A 20119-nucleotide genomic window follows, 5' to 3' on the forward strand; every position below is an offset into this window, starting at 1 on the left:
ACTTGCCCTTTCACCAACTTCAGGAGCCGTTTCACTCTGTTTATGCCACATTCAGACCGCACGTCCTACTATTTCATCAAGATCCTACTTATTTGGCATCACCACCACTTATCCGCACTCCGGGAAACACGGGAACGGCTTTAATCACCATCCATTATGGAAATGCATCACTTCAAACGAGGCGTTTTGACCATCACTGACAGCATGGACACAGACAAGTGTACTCCCTGGGGTTATATTTTTTTTTTACTGCTGTTCCACATGGTTTTGAACTCAGGCTGCCTGAACCCTTCCTGTGAGCCGCTGGATTGCATCACGATGGAACTCACTGCTGGGCACGCGTGCGGGGAGACCACCAGCGGAGCGGTCAGCGCTACCACCACAAGACAGGCTTCAAATAAAAGCAGCACGACGGGGATGACTCCCCAAAACCGCAGTATCGCAAAGCATGATTTCATCTGCTTGTTCGCTGGCTGCTTCTTGTGGTTTCCCCTGGTTTAATCATCCTGCTCTAAGCCCCAGCGAGACCTGAGTGGTGCCGGGGACCTCCCTGGGAACACGGATCGTTTTACAGCTGGACACCAGTTCAAGTGCAGGCTGGGACACAAAACCCAGAGAGCTGAAATGAGCCAGCAGCTGAAACGCCCATCTCCTGAGGAAGGTCTAAACCCATCCGATACCACATCTAGTGCATGTTCTCCTTCTCAGCCCCGCGAGGACACGTCCACTCCTCAGAGCTGAGCTGTCCTGGGAAATGGCATCGTACGGTGAAGCCTGTTTTCCCAGCGGGAGAGTGGCTGCAGCTCTGGGGCTGCACAGGGCTTCAGATACACAGCTTCCAGGCACTGCTGTCACGAGAAGATTTTTGACTTCTTCCTCCTCCTCTTTTAATTGTATTCAGTGATTTGCCAAAAGCAAACATTGACAAATCCATCACAAAACAGAAATCTAAACGCACACATTTCAATAGACACCTACACACCTGCTTAGAAGTAAATACTTCTATAAATAGGAAAATATTTACATTCACTAAAGCATTTGAGATACTTAAAAGATATATTGCAGCAATTGTATTAATTATAAACACACCCAGGTGAAAATACTCCTTTAAAAAGGATGGGTGGAAAAGGCAGGATGTCAAAGCAAGGTGGGAAATTGTTCCTCTCCAAAGCACCGATTCCTACGCGCAGAATACAAACCCCTTGAAGAAATCCTGCTTGCTCAGCTTTCCCGCCTGCACCAACTGATGCAATAACTGGCCCATGTGATCCCTGGTGATCTGACTGCGCTCCAGCGTCGACTCCACTCCCACTCGCACGAAAACAGGCAGCAGGTTCTGGGCGCTCAGCTCCTCCACGCACTGCATCGCCTCCTGTTCCAACGACACACAGGGTCATTTGCCTGAACTGAAAACGGGGCAGAAGAATATTTTCTACTCTAAGATAGTTCAGGGTGCGCAGCTTAGCACCGGGTACACGGGATGGGAATTTTTTTGATGGCAAATCAAGAGCCTGCTAGCCTCGGGGTTTTTTTTTGGAAATGAATATTTAGTGAAGCTGCCAGGCAAAGGTGCTGAGCTAGGCTGTGGAACCTCACCACAAATCACCACTGAGATGGCAATCGAATAATAACAACGAGAATTTATACCAGGCAGGCAACAGAAATTTTAGAATACACGATCACGCTCCAGGGTACGGTTCAGCTGCTCAGTGAAAGGACAGGAATTGTCTTCTGCCTCTTATTTCATCAAATATCAAGCCAAGTCAAACAGAGGACGTTAGGCTGGATTCACTGCTGATCTGATCTGGCACAGAAACGCCCGTGTTACAAACCCGGACCACGTAAAGCAGCAGAAAATAGGTGGGTAGCATTTGGAGGAAAATTTCCTCTTCATTAAGCCTCCACTTTCTGGCACGGACATTGTGTAACCTCAGCAAATCAAACACTCTTGAAGAGAGACTTCCAGAGAAGAACTCAATGTCACACGTCAAAAATCTCCACTGTCATCAGCAAACATCTTCCACTGACCTTCGAGAGCCCAGCGGATCTCAGCGGGTTCCTGGCTGAAGGCATTTGCTCTTTGCCTGAGGTTCTGTCTTTAGTTATCAAGAGCTGGCAGCCCCAGATGCATTTCTGCGGGCCCCGAACGGCTTTTTTACACAGGTCACAAGCCCAGCAGCCCCAGACCGCCCGCTCGGGTCAGAGCTCTTCCGTCAGACGCACCCGCGGGATGCCGGTGTCTCCAGGACAGACAGGTGAACACGCCGCGGGTCGGCCCTGCTGTCACCAGAGCGGCACACAGCTCAGCAGTTCCAATTTACGGTCAGGTTAAACACCGAAGTCTAAACTCAGAAGGAGCAGCTACTCCTCTGCTGTATACCCCATTAACACACCCATACGTGGCCCTATTAATGCCAGTTTCAGCTGAATGAATCAGAATTTTTGCTGCACTGAGAATTTACAGCTGCCTCAATCAACGTACATTTTTTAACCAGCGGCGCACTGCTCTAATACAATTCAACTCTATTTCCATCCAGCCATGAAACACGCCAGTGTATGTGCGAGCACCGAAACCAAAGCAGCCCTGAGCCCCAGACATCCAGGGGTTGGCCTTTGAAGTCCGTCGCAAAAAGAAAAAGGAGCCGAGACCCCGGTGTCAGCCAGACCCGCCGTCCCTGGCTCCTCCTGCCGAGATCTGCCAGCCCAGCAAGCTGGGGGACATGGCCAACTCAAGTGCGTTATTTTTTTTCTCCAAACCAGGATTTAATAATTTCTCCTGCTAACTAGATGTGAACCCAAAACGATCCATCCCAAGAATATTCCTCTTTCTGATTTTAACTGGCAGCCTGATGGAAGTGCAAGCCGCAACTCTGCTCTTAGGGTGCCAAACCAGCAACTCCCTCGTGCTGCCATTTCAAACTTGGCAAGTTTAAAAAAAATTATTTCAGCAAAAGATCCAAGCGATCAGCTTTGCGGCGAATGTAACACCTCTTGCAAACTCCCTGGACAAGCTAAAAATCCACTGACAAGGGAAACAAAATTTCAGCCTTTAACTAGGAAGTGCTGACAGCTGCTCAGTCATTTTCCATGTTTATTAAAAATACTCTGGAGTGGTTTGTTCAATATTTAGTATTGCTTTATCTGCCTCCAGATCAGAACAGCACATGCTTTGATAACTGAATGAAAACCTCAGTTTATTTTCCCACTAGCGTTTCTGCTTCCAAAATCGCTGTTATTACGGCGCTGCTCAGTGATTCATGACATACACATCATCTTTCTCCTTAAACCACACAAGCTGGGCAATTTTTCCTATCACTAGCAGGGTAGAAAACGACTTTGGGAGACAACGGTCCTAAAAACGCTCACGGAGCTGCTGCTGCCCGGATTCTGACAGGTCCCACTGTTTCCCTTACCTCTGTGTGAGCTGGGGGCTTACAAAGATGCTGTTCCTGGAGAGAAAACACAGCAGGAAGGTCTGTGGAACTTGGGGAAATGAGATTCCAACTTTGCTTACCTTAAAATCATTAATATGCAAGAACTCATCAATGATAGATTTGCATTTTCTCTCTATTTCCTCTTCTGATAGCGAAGGCTTTTCTTGCGCTGGAGCTGGGGGAGCTTCTGGCTTGGCTGGTGGAAATAAAAGAAAAAACAAAACACATTTGGAAAAGGAAAAATGAGCATCATTTCAGAGATGACATTCTCAAAACAGAAGTCACCAGAGCAGGGCGTGTCCCCTGTCCCACCAGCAGGCGCGGGTCACTTCTCTCTTGGCTACATCTCTGTACCCCCAAGATTGCTGTAAATCCACCTTCTCGTAGAAACGCGTTGGCAGTGACACAGGACGCGACACCTTCAAAGCCCTCTATCAACATTAAATAATTAAACTTTGCGCTGTTACAGCACGCTGCAAATTTAAAACACGCTGACCGCGACGGGCAGCAACCCAAAGCAATCTCCTGATGACATCCCCAAAACCTTGGTCCCCAGGAAGTTCTCACACGGTCCCAAAGCTTTGAGACGAGCGTGAGCTGCGCCGTGGCAGTCAAGGAGTGTTCCTCCCTGGAGCAGTTTCTAGACGTTTCCCAGGGAAGGACCAAAACACTGCACTTATCGCAAAGGTTTGTCCGCAGGGAACACCGCTCTAAGTGTCCTCAGTATTTTCTCACTCACAAATCGGCTCAAGCTGGCAGGAGCACAGAGCGGGAGCTGCAGCAGTGACAAGGTGACAAACCACCCCAGCGGGTGCTAACGCCACAATGCACCGAGACCTGCCGGGAGGGAAGGCTGGCAGCAACGCAGCGCTAAAAAGAGACCGTGCACGGTCTGTCCCAGACCCAGATCACTGCTCTGGCCCTGGGAGATGTTTGGAAAGGGGAAATACGGCTTCACTGGGCGCTGAAGCAGCATTTCTGCAGAACTGATGCTGATCTTGGGGACTTCTAACCCAGAAACCAGAAGCAACCGACCGTGGTGCCAGGATACCAGCAGGCAAGACACCGCCATGGAGCGGGGTTTTGCTGGCATCTGCAGCCTTTCAACTCTGCTGAATCCTACGGAGCAGCTGGTGAGAGGAGATGACGCCACCGTCTGTTTGAACCGGCTGCGTTACAAACCCTCGGGAGGCAGATCGCAGCTATCGCAGCTTGACGATGCGTCACTGCGGGACAAATATTCACACCGCTGCACAGAAATCCATCGCTTTTTCTAATAGATTTTTCCCTTCTGCCTTTCCACACATCCAGCAAGATTCCCCAAGCACGGACGAGCCGCTTACCAGATTCCTTGGCTTTGTTCCTCTCCGTCTCTGTGCTGTTTCTGTCCAGCTCCGTGCCGCCCGTTAACTGCTTCACCGTCTCCAGCATCTCCCTCCGCTGCTCCTCCTGTGCCTGATTGTCGAGCAGCAGCTCCTTGCTGCTGCTGCCCCGTAGGAAGGTGTTGGGACGGGAGAGGGAAGGTGGGAGAGGTTTGTCGTTCTTCTCCCTGCCCGTGCTCCCGCGACTGCGGAACAAAAACACACGCGCTTGAAGGTTATGGTGCGAGTAACCCCTGCTCGGAAAAGACACTGGAGAGCCTCAGAGTAACTGCGGGGAAAAAACACAACCCAAACCCAGCGGGACTGTTGTCTTGACTTTTTACAGCTGTAGCTACAGAACACAGAATCACAGAATCCCAGGATGGGTTGGGTGGGAAGGGACCTTAAAGCCCACCCAGTGCCACCCCCTGCCATGGGCAGGGACACCTCCCACTAGCCCAGGTTGCCCAAAGCCTCATCCAGCCTGGCCTTGAACCCCTCCAGGGATGGGGCATCCACAGCTGCTCTGGGCACCCTGGGCCACTGCCTCACCGTCAATCAAATGTAATCAAAATATAATCTATATAATCAAATTTAACTCAAGTCTCGGAGATGCACAAACACAAATATCCACCGAGCAGACAGGCAGAGCCAACGATTCCCAGGGAACACACAGAAAAGCAGTAAAGTCCTTCCAGAAACCGTTCTGTATGTAGAACAGTGAATTTGACAACGCAAAAGCACGGTTTTACTGTGCAATGGTATGGGCAGTGCATTTTTTTTACCCATTTATTGAAAAACAGTTTCAGCATAGTGAAGGTTACCAGCAACAGGTGACAAGGATCTGTCCCACTAATTACTGCGTTAATGAGTAAATGGGCAGAACGATACCAAAATGGAATATCTCCAGGTAAGGCAGAGTTTAAGGTGAAACAGGAGGGAAAGATTGGGGCAAACACCAGAGGGACAGAACCAGAACTGAGAAAACAGCCCGGCAGCTGGCGTGTACTGGAAGGAAGAACCATTGACACTGCAAATGAACTGCACGGCTATAAACCCGGGGTAGAGTGGATAAATTATTAAGGGTTAATACATGTTTCATGCTACAAGCTGGAGTGGCTGGAGCCCTGAGGAAATCGGGGTGCGTGAGAGCACGGGAGAGCCTTACGCGTGCATCGCGTGATGCAGAACCACGGGCAAGCGTCGTCACACCTAACGGGAAGGGTCAGACACGGCCAGGGTGTTTTAACAGCCTTGATAAATTTCTGCAAGGTTTTAGGCATGTTTTTCTGGATAAATAAACCTGAATCCATGACTGCTGAATCCCACCTGCATACCTGTTTATTACAACATTTTATCCGCAGAGTTTTTAACCTGTTATAGACTACTAGCCTTAGATAAAGGCTGGCTGAAAAGTGAAAACTAAAATATTAACCATAACGGCTTTAAAAATTAATACCACCTGTCTCTCCTACGATATTATAAAAAATGCATGTGTTTTAAGTTAACTCCAAGTACGGAGTGGGGGAAAAAGACCCAGCCATTCCCGGAAACTCAATGAAATTCTCTTCTTTCTGTGCGCTGGCAACTAGAGCAGCCAGGGACAAGCGCAGGCGCACAGAGAGCGGAAGGGAAAGCCGCCGTCGCGCTGGAGCTTACCTAGTTAAGGCCCTGCGAGAATCTAGTTCTGAGGATGCGGATGAGGCAGATACAGATGAGACGGGCGGCTGCAGCGCAGAAAATCTGTTCAAACTAGTGGCACTTGGTCGTAAGGAGTCTGGCAGATTGTAAAGACAACACAGAGAAGAGCGACAACAAGGTCAGTAGCCGCTGACACCGCGGCATCACAAAATCATTTGAGCAACAGCTGTTTGGGAGCGGTGGGGAGAGAAGCGAAGGGTTTAACCCTGCTCGCCAGGCAGTCCCACGCGCAGGGGAGTGTTCCCGCCCCGGCAAGGACGCTGGCATCGAAGCGGAGGCTGGGGACGTGTCCTGACTCACCCATCTCGCTCGCCTTCGCTCCGCCACTGCTGCCCTTTCCCCAGCTGCCCAGCTGGGCTTTAGGCACAAGCTGAATCTTCTCGTCTATTGTGGGCTGTAAAACACATCGAGACACACCATCACAAGGGAAAATCATCGGTCTTAGTTATACATGAGGGATTTTTTGGCAAGAATCCTGTCTTGTGAATACCGAAACGCCACTTGAACACATTTTTGGAAGACAGAGCACAGAGGACGTGTCATGAACAGCCTCTTCCAAAGTGTCGGCGAAACACGTTCACAGTGACCAGGAGCTTCTTCTTCTTGGGAACTACAAAGCCCAGTACGGAGGGAAAAGCAAAGTATATCAGTACTCGACAGATGCTCAGTCTGTTTGTGATGAGTAACAGAGTTCTGCTGCCCGCAACACCCACCAGTCACGGCTTCGGGGGGAATCTGCACCGAAACAACCAGATCTCAGAGGGCGAAGAACAACAACAGGCTGCAGAGCTCAGGAGGGGCAAAGGAGCGTCTGGCACGAAGAGAATGTTAATTTTACAGTGCTCGGCAGGTGTGACAAGGAGGCTGTGACCCCACGGATCCCTTTGTACGAGCTCCTCTCTCCTTCCCACGGCGCAGCTGCTGTGGAGCTGGTTCTATCTGTACCGTGTTCGTGCTGATTGGAGTGGAAGGACTTTTCCCAGATGAGCTGTAAGCCCAGACAAAAGCAGGCTGAATCCCTCCTGCTAACTCAGTTTTGGAGTCTGTTTTTCTGTTTTGTGACTTTCACAAAGAACAAACTGAGCTTGATCTGCAGAAGGGCTCCAGTCTGGTCAGGTTCTGCTCTACAGCTCTCCCAGCATCCCGGCAGCGACTCCGGGAGAGTGACATTAACTGGGACACGGGAACATCGAGGAAACACCCTGATTTCCGTGAAAGGTGGAGTTCTCCTTGGCGAGAAATCCCACAGCTCTTCTTGAAGATCATTACAAAAGGAGCAATCTCTAAGCCTGCCTAACCTGCAGCCTGAAACAAACGTCCCGAAATCACCACTTTAATGGCAAAATAACAGGAAGATGCTCATCCGGAGGACGGGTGTGAAAGTCCAACACACACTGAGGGATGCAACTGCGCCACACAAAATCCAGAAACACTGTAAAAGCGGACACAGCTCTCCTCGTCCTACTCGAACCTTTCAAGCCCAGAGCGCTGCCATCTGTGACACGTCAGGAACATTTTGTTTTCCAATTGAATGTGGCATCCTCATTCTAACCAAGAAGCAGCGTCAGAATGGGGTCTTGAGAACTCGAGGCAGCAAAGGATGCTGTCAGAGGGGCGTCTGAGACGCCTTCTGTAACAGCCGTGTGACGGGCAGCGTCACCACCACACAACACCCCAACTCACGTTGTTCTCTTTCAGTCATTTAATAAAATGCAGATTTTCAACTCAGAGAACTTCTGGGTCACTTCAAAGGACACTATGAACCTGAGAAAAAGTGTTCCCTTAGAACACGCAAAACAGGAACATTCAGAAGACAACCGAGTCTTCCTTTGTGCTTTATTTATGCACAGTACTAACTCTGGGGATTTAAAATGTCCCAAAAAACCAAATTTTGACTTGTAAACCCCATGACCATCTTTCCCAGGCAGATACAAGACCTCGGCATTTCTGTTGCTCTGAACGAGTCCCGCGCTGGCACCTACCTTGGTGATTTTAAGGAACTTGGTGGGGTCCAGCACTCTGCTGTTCTTCGCCCCCTGCACAGTGTTCCAACCGCCTTCGTCCACCCGCTGGACACCTGCCGGATGACAAACACAACCGCCTTTAGCTCATCCCTGCTGCACCCGGGAGAACACAGGGGATGGCCTCCACCTTCAACGGGGGAGGAAAAGAAGACGGCACGTTTCTGCTAAGCCTCAGCACAATTCTGTGCAGAAATGATGTCTCTTGGAGTGTTTCTTCAGACTAAGATGACATAACGAGCTTGCCTGAGTTTATTAACCTTGATACACAAGATCTCACTATTTTCAAGGGCTGGTTTTGGTGGTGACTCTTCCTGGCTGGATTTCTCAGGGTGTGTTCTCGCGATCTGGACATGGCTGTGCGTACCGCCTGTTCACCAGCTCACAAACGCAGCAGCCGACACGCCTTTGCTGACCCAAAGCCGCCCTTGTTGCACAGATTTCAGCGGTGCTAGACGAGTGCCTAGACACAGAACCTCTCAGGCAGTCCCAAGCTCCTTACCCTCTCCTGATGTCAGTTTTAGGATGATTAAAACAAAGTCTATTTTCTTTATGCCGTGTTTTCACAGCACTTTCATCTGACAATTAAAGAATCCCAAACATGTCTTTCTCCTTCTCCCACTCTGTCCCAATCTTCATTTCCCCAGCCACTCCAAAATCATCCCCAGGTAGTGCCAGCCTCGAGGGCTGGGAGCAATTTAAGGGAACGCCAAGATGCTTTTCCATGCTGAGTTAACACCTCACAACTTTCACAGCTAAAGACAACATGGTTACTCTTGAAATTAGATGCGATTCTTTTGAAATTAGATTCTGCTGTACGCTAGAATGGATGGCAAATCTGCCTCCTATGTAGTCCCTTGTTACAACAGCCTTCTGGCAGCCTGTCACAAAATCAAATAATGGATTGCATGAGAGCAAAACTTGAGCACTATTGGTCTGCAATTGTTTATTATTACCCAAGGGATTTGCCCCTGAAAAAATCCACGCAGCAAGTCTGTTCCTTCTCCAGCCTCAGCCATGATCACGCCCCAGTTCCCTTTGCTCACTATGCTTGGGGAAAAAAAAACTTTTTTTTTTTTTTTTTTTCTGTGGGATTCTCTCTACAGCCACTGGATGTGAAATGAGTGAAAGGAGCAGCCAACTTGGCTTTTACTTTACCCGGTCTCCTCTTCTCTTTGGTCATGAGTTGTTGGACCTTCCTCTGCTCTTCTTGCTCTTCAATCTTGGCTTCTTTATGGATCTGCTCGATGGTCTTGGGGCCCTGGTCTGCTCTCCGTGACACCCAGTTGCACTAGGAGAGAAGCAAACGTGTGCTCAGAGATGCTCCCAGGCAAGCGCTGCGAACGGGGTATTCTGAACACCCCAGACGAGACCCAATCCTCCCACCTTGTCACGACCTAGAGGGGCTGCTCCCCGAGGGACCGGGGACCACGCTGCGGAGCTGGGTCACGTTGCGGACACGGTTATCTCAGCGCCACGTGTCAAAGCTATGTGCTGTAGTCTATAGACGGTGGTATAGGTTTTGGTGGAGAATGGAGGCTGCAGTGACAACCTGACTTTGCAGAGGTGTGACTGAACTCAAGACATTCAACCCCCAGCATCCTGCACAGTCCCTGCTTCCCAGTCTTTCCAGGTTCAGAGGAAAGAGACAAGGGAGGCTGTTCCTCTCTATCCGTTTGTTACTGACAGCGTTCGTTGGAGCCCTTCCTCCAAGCTTGAGTTAAAAAATGAAACTCTAAAAATAAAGCAGCAAGAAGGGACTGCATTTTATCTGGAGATGGTGCTTTGCCACTCGAGGGATCCTGACGGCTGAGACAGGAATCCTGCAGAGAGAGGTGGAGCTGTCTCTCCACAAAACCCTTCCACCGCTGGATGTGTCCGTTCAGCCGTGCGCTGCACAGACCCACCCCTCCCCAGAACCACCACAGCATCTCTGCATCTTGCTACAACCTTACTACAGCTTCTGGGGTAACACTTTGTGTCCCCTGCAATGGAAAGGGTGACTTCAGCCTCCACAAACCCCCAAACCAGCTTCAACACAGCTATCTGAGGCAGGACTAAAACCTGCTCAGGAGTCAAGCGCGGTCCTGAGCCCAGCCCTGCTGCTGCTGGCACCCACACGGGTGGAATTACAGGCGCTCGGGAAGGTTTGGGCACGCTGCGGTGACATCTTTAACCACTGTCGCTGTACAAGACCCCAGGTGTAGCGATGAGGCTACGTTCAAAGCCATTACGGACACGTCCCCGTCTGTGCTGTAGGTGCCAGGTTACCTCCTGCCTCTCGTTTCTGGGGTTTAGTGTGGACCTACCACCGTCCCGTTCTGATCCAGCGCGTTTGCTGCTGCCTGCACAGTGCACACCGAGCAGACGCCCGGCTGTGCTGGCAGCACGGGCTACTACAGGACCGTCTTTCGACGGAATCCATGCCGCCACGAACAAGAGCGCTCGCAGGTCTTTTACAGCCAGGCTACCCCGTCCCCGTCACTCGGGGGGTACCTGCCTCTGAGCACTTTGGTCCCATCAGCACAAGCGCTGGCAGGAAACAGTTACACCCAGAGGGCACGGGAATGAAAACAGCCGAGTAGTGCGACTGACACAGGCAAGCACAGGGGGTGCTGGGGGGAAAAACACCCCAAACCTCTCCTGAGCAGAGACCTCAGGCGTGTCTGCTGCCGTGGGGCTGGACGAGTGGCACGAGATGCCAGTCTGGGCACGCGTCTGACATTAAGCAGAAGCAAAACACCCGACAAGCAGTGAACTGTCTACCAACCGTGGCCTTCTTTAAGGCAAAACACAGAGATTTCTGACCTTTAAACAGGCAGAGTTTTGGGATAAGGGGCACAGAGCTCCCCCTAATATCCCACTTCTGCTGTAAACACCGTCAATCCCTGCTCCTGCATGAGAACTCTTCCAGCCCAGACATTAACAGGAACACGCTTTTTACGGGAGTTGGTACCTACCAGCCTCAGGTCTATCACATCCTGCAGCATGAACCGGATCCTTGAAGACGTTTTCCTCTCTTTCACAATCTTCTCCATCTGATTAAAATACTGGTCCATGCGAGGCTACACGAGAGAAAAATCACCATCATCATCATCATCATCATCATTGTGTCTTGGATGAAAATGAAAGCACTCCCCCGGGTGGGCAGGCGGTGGGGTCTGCATCACAGCATCTCTGGGCCAGACACGCACCTGGGGACCCAGAGCTGCTCCCTGGAGGAGCGTTGGGTCTTGTACGCTTTCTCTGCGTTTTTAATTACTCAGATAATCCACCCTCTGCATGTACATAATAAACTTCCCATCCATTAAAAAAAAGTGGGGTTTTTTCATGGTAGACCTACTGGCTATCTGCCACCGAAAAGGGGAGTCCTGCTCTGCCTCCGAGCTCCTCTGTCTCGTATCAGCGCATGTGCTCATCTCAGCCCAAGAAAAACTGTCTGAGGAACAAATGGGGCATAGAACTGACCCTGCAAACATCATTCGGATGCTTCACCCCCCTGAACCGTCTCAGCCGGGGTCAGACACGAGAAGTGGGGGCAGAAACTCTGCTTCTCTCAGCAAGAAGCTGCTTAACGGGCTCAGCTGCAGTGCGAAATCCCACAAGTTCCTTTTCATGCGATGGAATCCAAATGTGTTTGCACTAACCCATAGAACAGTATCGTTAGAGAAGCCTCTGTTAGAATAAACTTGACTGGCCAGGCTGTAAAGAGCCTTCTCCTCCAAAATGGGGGCTCTGGCTGTTTTAAACAAGAAGTTTCAGAGCAGTTTTAGAAAATGTTTCTTACTTCTTTCAGTAAAAACCAGCTAAACCCTTTTCCTTATACTTAAACAAACAAGAAAAACCCTGTTAAAATTTGGTTCTGGCCTTGCTTTGGAAAGTTTGAGCTCCGAGAGCAAATGTTTCCAAAGTTAGGAATGACGGGGAAAATATTTAAAATGGATTTTGTCCAGAGGCTTTAATTATAACTATCAGTAACACTTCAGCCTCAATAAAAATGCGTAATAAAACGTCTGCCCCGTTAATAGAAAATAAATAAAGGATTCTCAGTCAATCTTGATAGAAACAAAAAAATCACAAAGACAGGACATGGGCAGCTCCTCACGCCAGGCAACAAGACATCTGTGGACATCTCCGGGCTGCCGGCACGCTCCGTGCTCCGCGGTGCCACGGCTCGAGGCTGCACAACCAGCCAACGCACCGAAACCTTGGCTTTTACGGCGTCTCCATGCTCGCAAAGACCGAAACAGCATCCAGGACTCCTGCAGCATGACCTCAGCTACTGCTTAGAAGTCAAAACACTGTTTTCTTCCCAAAGCACGTGGAAAAATTTCATCCCCGCTTCTGGCGCTTTCGAACCTGCATCACTAACGCGCACGCTGTCGCGGTAACAGCGCCGGGGCTTCAGCCCGGGGGATTAGCGGTGAACCCGGCTGGTTTGGTCAAAGCTCCGCAAAACAGTTTGGGAAACAGTTTCAGGATAAGGATGAGGATTGATCCGCCGTGATCCCTGCAGCCCAGCGCGCTGGAAGGGAACTCCCTTCCCCGAGCAGCTGAAAACAATTAACTCTGGTTGTTTCCAGAGCTGAGTCCGACTGATTTCTGGCAGAACCCTCGATTGCTTTTTCATCCCGAGCCTGGCTTTTTGCGAAGGAGAAGCAGATTGTCTGTGCCAAGAGAAGCTCATTGAGTGCGTAATGCTCCGTGCTACATGGACCTTTGTTGGAAAAAATCAGGAGGAGGATGCTGGAGCGCTGCAGTTGCAAACCAGCTGCTTCATTCCAGCATAGCTGGAGATGGCGACACAAAAGAAATGCGTCCAGCAAGGGTCAGGTGGGGTTCAGGCCAGTTAACGAGGGTTTGTTAGGTTTATTTAACCCGAACAATACACTCAGTGGTAGATTTTGTAGGTAACATCAGCCTTCAGTGGTAAAGAAGCCACTCTAAATCTTAATGTTTTGGAAACTACAGACAGGAGGTAGATTCTGTTTGGAAAAGTAAAGTGACAGGGTGTGTTGAGCACTTGTAGCCTGTGTGCGTGGATGAAATGTTTGGAAACGAGCAGCGATTGAAGAACACCGCTGAAAACAGTCCAGGCTTTATCAGAAAGGGGCAGAGAGGAGGGAACGAGGCCAGGTCATGATGAAACATCCACAGAAGAGAGGATGATGGCCTCATGTCCTCCAGAAATTCCTGAAGGAAAAATAAATCCTCAACTGAAAACACCCCGCGCCCACTTTTCCATCCCTGCCCTGAACGGCTCATCTCTCTCTCTCGCTCCCGCTCCTGCCCTAGTTTTGCTTTCTCAAAGTCCAGGTCCTTGCCAATGGTAGTTAGCAGGCGGCAAAGGCACTCGAGGGACTCCTCGTCGTGGTTTTTCAGCAGCTTTACCACGCAGTCATGCATGATGGCCTCCGTCAGCATTTTGAGTTTGAAAAGCTCGCCAATGAACTTGATATTCCCAATGGATCTCCGTCGGGCTTTGTCCTTGGCTTCTTCCAGCTCATCATGGAGCCGTGTCTTCTCTTCTGGCTGTAAAACAGAAAAACAGCTCTAGGAAAACACGTTCACAGAGCACAGAACTCTTCAAAAGAAACAGTTTTACGTTTATAGCTGCTGGTGTCCCTGTTTACTCTTTTTCTCCTAAAAACCAAAAGGAGGCTGGTATAAACCCGCTCATCAAGGCAAATTATTTTTTTATTACACTCAGCCACAGCGACAGAATGAAACTCTCAACTCCAGAATTCCCCCCACATCAACTGCCATCTTCAAAAGAGATCATTTTCCGAGGGAGCTCTGAGAATTTATGGGGAAAAACACCACTTACAGTGGTAGCAGCTTCAAGTTCTTTCTGCTTCTTTTCAAAGACGTCGTCGTCAGCCTTGTCCTTTTCAAATTCCTTCTGGCAGCGATTTAACAGCAACTTGCGGAAATTCACTGTGCTCCCAGGTTTGTCTGCCATGGGCACTTTCAGCTGTAGGAGAAGGAAGAAAACCATCAGCAGAAACTCTGCGTAGAAGCGAGGTTTCCTAGAAGCCGCCCATGATACTTTCATCATTCGTTTCATATTCAGCAACGCAAGCTTGCAAGGCTACGGCAGCTAAGCATCGTGTCACCATTTCCACCAAAGTTTTGCATTTAGTACGTAGAGCTGCTCTCAAAACTTGGCTGACACCACCTCCACCCAGAGCCAGGCAACAGACTGAGATGAGATGTGAGGAAGAAATGTTTTCCTGTGCGGGGGGTGAGGCAGTGGCCCAGGGTGCCCAGAGCAGCTGTGGATGCCCCATCCCTGGAGGGGTTCAAGGCCAGGCTGGATGAGGCTTTGGGCAACCTGGGCTGGTGGGAGGTGTCCCTGCCCATGGCAGGGGGTGGCACTGGGTGGGCTTTAAGGTCCCTTCCAACCCAAACCCTTCTGGGATTCTATGACATTTCCATTCGTGGGGCCCTTTAAATGACACATGGCTCTTCTTGGGCGCTGATGACTCTGGAGCCGTGCTCCTCCGTTGCATGTACGGAAGGGGGTTATTTTGTCCCAAATTCATCATCTGAAAACTGCCCGTCCCAAGCTTGGCTTGGTGCCTCGGGCTCCTCTTGGAAACCAGAGAAGCTGGACCTTCCAAACATGACTCATCGCATCTTGTGACCAGGCAGAGCCAAGTGCTCGGTGTCCTGAGCTCCCAGCACCACACTGCTCCAGGCAAAGCCCTCTGCCCGCAGGCACGGCCAACAAATATAGAAGAAGAATTCCATCGTGTAGATGATTTTTATTTATGTCCAGAAACTAAGATTTAACTCTGCTCCTGCCACTTTGTATTACTGCCAATCGGTTCAGGGGGGTAACGCACAGAACATTCACTCGTGCAGAGGAATCTCCCGTGGGACGTTGGCGGCTCTTACCGTTACAAGACACCTGCACATGTTGGCGTACGCCACCGAGAAGCTCGGTTCATCGATCGCCTTCTCGAAGACCAGGTCGATGACTCCTTTCAGCCTCTCTTCTGTATCCACCGTCAGGTCCGTCACCTGCTTCATGAGCTGGTTGAACATCTGGGGCGTCAGCTTGTTCAAGATGCTTCGTACCTTGCGGAACAGCTCCTGAAGGACAGGAAAACCTTAAGTTTCAGCACAAATCGAGCATGTGGTTTTCAGGAACGAACTAGGACACATCTTGAAGGTGAACGGAGACACAGACACACGTTTGTGCGCAGCCCGGCTCCAGTCCTAACCCAGCAACTGGCTCCCAAAGACCAAAGCCGTGGGGCAGGATTTTTGGCAATGCCCAAATGTTTTTTTCAAGTGTGACAGAGGCACAAAGCCCTTGCTGTCACCCAACTGAAATCTTCTTGATATCCATTTAGCCATGAGATATAAATTAACAGGGAGTGGCCGCCTTCTCCCTCAACCAGAGGTAACCAACTTCTATATTTACTTTAAGGAACTTTTTTTTTTCTTCCCCAGAATGATAATTAGGTCAACAACACTGCCGCTAGCCCCGAGAACAGAATTCCAGTGTCCTTCAAGACTATCCGAATTTATCCTACAAATTACATGTTTGACCACCAGGCAAACACCTCCACCCAGAGCGGCTGCCCCGCGGAGGAGCAGCGGGGGAGAAGGACACAGAGAAAACTTCAGAGACGGCGCTGGCGGGCTGGGCAGGACACACGGACAGAGGAACCTCAGTCTCGCTGAGGTTCAGGGCAGAACCGGAGTCTAAAAGGGGATGAAAAGCAAGTTCTGTGCTGGAAGTTGGAGGTTGTTTGCTTTAGAAGGGAGACAGAAATATTCTAGTAAAATAGGAGTAGAAAAACAAGAGGTAGTAGGTTGTCTGGTGTGCCCTGTTTAGACTCGCTTAATATACAGGATTGCCGTTTGAACCGCAGGTCAAGGATCAAGACATGAAAAAATATAATCAAGGCAGAGGAAAGCTGTGATTCAAACTGGAACTCATTGCCCTTTTTTACTCTTACCCAACAGCAAATTACCATCCTCCTGCCGTTACAGACTTGCTGATGCTCTCACCTGGGTTTTGACATTTTCGGGATCCTCCGTTTGGTTTTCTCTCTTCAGGCTGGGCTTCCAGGCGTTCTCAGCCTTCTTCAGGTGGACGTCCTCCTTCACGCACACCGTGATGATCTTCCTGGGCTCCCTCCTCTGGCCCGGCTGCGATCTCCTTGGTCCAACATTCAACAACTAGGACAAAAACATTCCTTGTTATATCCCCTTTTAAACTCACATCTCGATAAAACGCTCCAGGGCGCAGGCCAACACCCGCTGATGGCAACGCTGACCATCGGCACCTCCTCCTAGGACGCTGGGGACTCCCTCCGACCCCGCACACGGCTCAGGGTTGGTCAGAGGGAACATGAAGACACCAAACATGTTTCTCTCGGGCAGCTTTTCCCAAACAGATAGGGGATGAGTGCTGCCTGCACGCATCGGCGATGCTCCGGACGCTGCTGAAGTGCTGCAGAACCGAACCTGACCGGCTGAAACAGCCTCTTGAAAGCCCGACACCGTGCAACCGAGACATCGGAGCAACGGCGTGTTTAAGGATTAAATCATTTCTTACAGGTGCGTTCCATAGTGCCATCCCAAGCAAACAGATAATGATAAATTAGCAGCTCTGACAAAAATATTAAGTTCTACCGGAGACTGCTTCAAGCAGAGCCATGTTGAGACAGGAATGATCTAAACCCCACCGAACGGAGCATCAGTGCTGCTGCTGCAGCGGAGAAACACGAACCCTGCCAAACGTGGGTCAGACTCCTTGCAGCTTCACAGAAGAAAGGGAAGCAGGGTGCTTTGTTTGAAACAGCAGCACGCACTTCTCTGCAATCCTGGATTACGTGATGCTCTTCCAGGTCAAATCACGGATGACAACTGCCCAAATTTCCATGAGTTGTACAAGTGACAGGTCACAAGACAACCCCAAACTCTTCATCATCTGGGAGCTTCCAGTTAAAGACTAAAGGTATCAAACCCCAGCGGTAGGTTATTCTTCCCCTGCGCTGCTTCATGCCTTTGAACTCATTTATGAGAAACGTCCAACCCCAATGTAAAAACTATCGCGGCAACAAAACTTCACCAGCAAACGCTGTTATTTTCCAGAGAAGGAATTAATCTCTTCAGTGGGCAACCTCCACGTGAAAGACGGGTGACGCAGAACACTTCTGTGCTCCACAAAGGGATTCAACGAGCATCAGAGAGGCACAACCACCCCGGTTAGCCCAACAGCTTCACCGAACACGGGAGGAAAGCGCCCTGAGCTGGTGCCTCTCGGGTCACATCAGCCCCACACCTGGTTTTGCACTAGTGAAAACCCCAAATCCCCCGTGAAGGCAGGAACTTGGATCTAGAATTGGAACCTTTGAGGATGTGAATGTGTGCCGCCGACGAAAGCGAACAAACACAATTACCGCTGCTGCTGGAGCTCTCGTTGGGGCTTTGCTACGTGGTATCAGCAACAGGAGAAGATGCTGTCACAAGACAACGGCCTCATGCCGTGACATGCTCCGTACGCCGAGGGGACGCCTGGAAGAGGCTCCACGGTGCAGCTGTCAGCGTGCTGCCCCACCGCCGCCAAAGACCCGCGCTCCGATCCCACCGGCACGCGGAGAAATAACCCATCGGATCATTCACAGGTTTTTGGGTGCAAGCCAGAATCGTGACGCAACCGCACAAATTGATCACTGCTGAGAAATCAACTGTGGAGCAAGATACAAGAACGGGGAGCCTTGAGGGTGTCAGACACCTTCCTAAACCCGTTGTCAGTCCCCCCCTGTGACCCCCCTCTGTGCTCCCACCCAGAGCCCTTGATCGACGCCGGTACGACGCAGCAAAGTCTCCGCAGCCCTGCCTGGAGACACCCACCGCTGGGTTTATGCAATTATCACACAATTTTCTTCCCCAGGTTCTAACCACGCTGCAAATGTACAACTGCAGAAAGAAGAAACTTCCCTCCAGCCAAAAAACCAGACGATAACGCAACAGAAACCCGTCCGGTTCCAGCCACACGCACCAGCCCTCATCACACCCCTCCCTGCCCACGGAAACCTCGGTGACCAGAGCCAGACTGGCCGCGTGCCCTGAAAATCCCAACGTTTGGGCTCCTTTCCCCCAGGAGCACCGGCAAAGCCGAGGAGAGGTCACCTGTGCCCACTCCGTCTCTCTGGTCCGAGGGACCTTCCAGCCGCAGCCGGGCTGTGACGCCGGACGGAGCCGCAGCGGCACCGCGCTTCCTCGGGACGGGTCCGTGGAAAGCCGGAGCGTCAGCTTTTGGAAGCAGGGGACTATTGCCCTTGGAAAACTGGTGGATGCGAGGAGCACTCTCGCATCTTCTGAATATCGGCGTGTTACATGTCACCGCCTCCGCAAATCTGGCCGCCCTCGAGAGCAGACCTTTAAGTGCATTAATAGAACAAAGACTTTCTGTAAGATCGGTGTTTTTTTAAAATCTCTGAATAAACCTGGTTCAAACTGTTTGATTAGGTTTGAAAAGCAGTGAACAGAAGCCTTCTTTGAATGTGCAATAAAATAATACATGGATCAAACTTTTAACAGAAAAAATCTGGGGTTTTTTGGTTCCAAATTTACAAAGCAGCAAGTTAAAGAGGTGCTTGAGCTCACACCTGGCCTCCTTTCTGTAACCAGCCCAAGTCAATAATACCGGTTCTGTACCACCTGTGACTCCTGTAGCTTGTGCTGAGAGAATATTTTCCACCACCGGCACAGAGAAGTGCTCACCAGGTGTTACTCCATCAACCTGAATTACCCGTCTCAGGGATGAAGAGGGGGAAAAAGGAAAGCAGAAAGGAAGAGGGACAAGCCTCCTGCAAGGAGCCGAAAACTCACAGCAACACGGCACGACCTGGCGCCCGCCCTCACCGCCCGCCCCTGCTCTGGGGACACAAATCACGGCAACGTTTCAAAAACTATCCAAGAAATTAAAGAATTGCTTCTCCCTCAGGAACAGGCTTCAGATGCAGAAGGAGAAGCAGAACTCAGCTGCCAGGAGCTGCCTTCCAGAGACGCAGGAGAATCGAGGCAACTCGGGTTTCCATCGCCTCTCGGGAAGGATAAAAGCAGAGGCATCGCGCCTCGAACAGACCAGTTCTCTCCAACTCTGTTTCTCTGCGTTTGCATCTTGTTACCCGCTGCGCTGATCTAACTTCTTGTCTACATCAAAAAGCGTTTATTCGCTGTGTTTTGTATCAGCTGTGTTTTACCCCTGGGTAATCACACCCCTCGCGTTGTTCGACGCGACGCTTGTCAGCTCTGAACAGTCACACAACACGTTTAAGCGAAAAGAAGGAAATAAAGACAAAAGCCAAGGAAGCAAAACAAAAAAGATTCTCAGCGTGCCGAAAGCTTGTTAGCGCTGAGCTGCTCGCCGTTATTTCGAGGGCAAGGAGGCGGCAGTGGGGTTGAATGGTTCATGGGCATGGCCTGTGCAGAGGTGGGATGACCGGTGGACAGAGCGCGCAGGCAGAGCTTTGCCATGCTTCACGAGAAGATAACGGCCGCTTCGGCTCCGGGCTGAACACCCTTCTCATCCTCTAACCGCCCGCGTCGCGGGGCAGCAGCGCTCGGGAAAGGA

General features: G+C 50.5%; 1 protein-coding gene across 1 annotated transcript in view; it reads right to left on the reverse strand.

Annotated features, from left to right (window-relative positions):
• Window positions 1-20119, reverse strand: part of EIF4G3 (eukaryotic translation initiation factor 4 gamma, 3) — a gene marked incomplete at its 5' end in the record, with an annotated part of 45673 nt that overhangs the window by 9952 nt on the left and 15602 nt on the right. The window contains 12 exons of the mRNA XM_010084691.1: window positions 1200-1372; window positions 3515-3630; window positions 4778-5001; window positions 6455-6572; window positions 6797-6890; window positions 8479-8573; window positions 9676-9808; window positions 11478-11584; window positions 13815-14049; window positions 14345-14491; window positions 15418-15615; window positions 16543-16713. Of these exons, the coding sequence (XP_010082993.1) occupies window positions 1200-1372; window positions 3515-3630; window positions 4778-5001; window positions 6455-6572; window positions 6797-6890; window positions 8479-8573; window positions 9676-9808; window positions 11478-11584; window positions 13815-14049; window positions 14345-14491; window positions 15418-15615; window positions 16543-16713 (1811 nt within the window). The remainder of the gene's footprint in view (window positions 1-1199; window positions 1373-3514; window positions 3631-4777; window positions 5002-6454; window positions 6573-6796; window positions 6891-8478; window positions 8574-9675; window positions 9809-11477; window positions 11585-13814; window positions 14050-14344; window positions 14492-15417; window positions 15616-16542; window positions 16714-20119) is intronic.

Source organism: Pterocles gutturalis, unplaced genomic scaffold (genome assembly GCF_000699245.1).
Source record: "Pterocles gutturalis isolate BGI_N339 unplaced genomic scaffold, ASM69924v1 scaffold8075, whole genome shotgun sequence".
NCBI lineage: Eukaryota > Metazoa > Chordata > Aves > Pterocliformes > Pteroclidae > Pterocles > Pterocles gutturalis.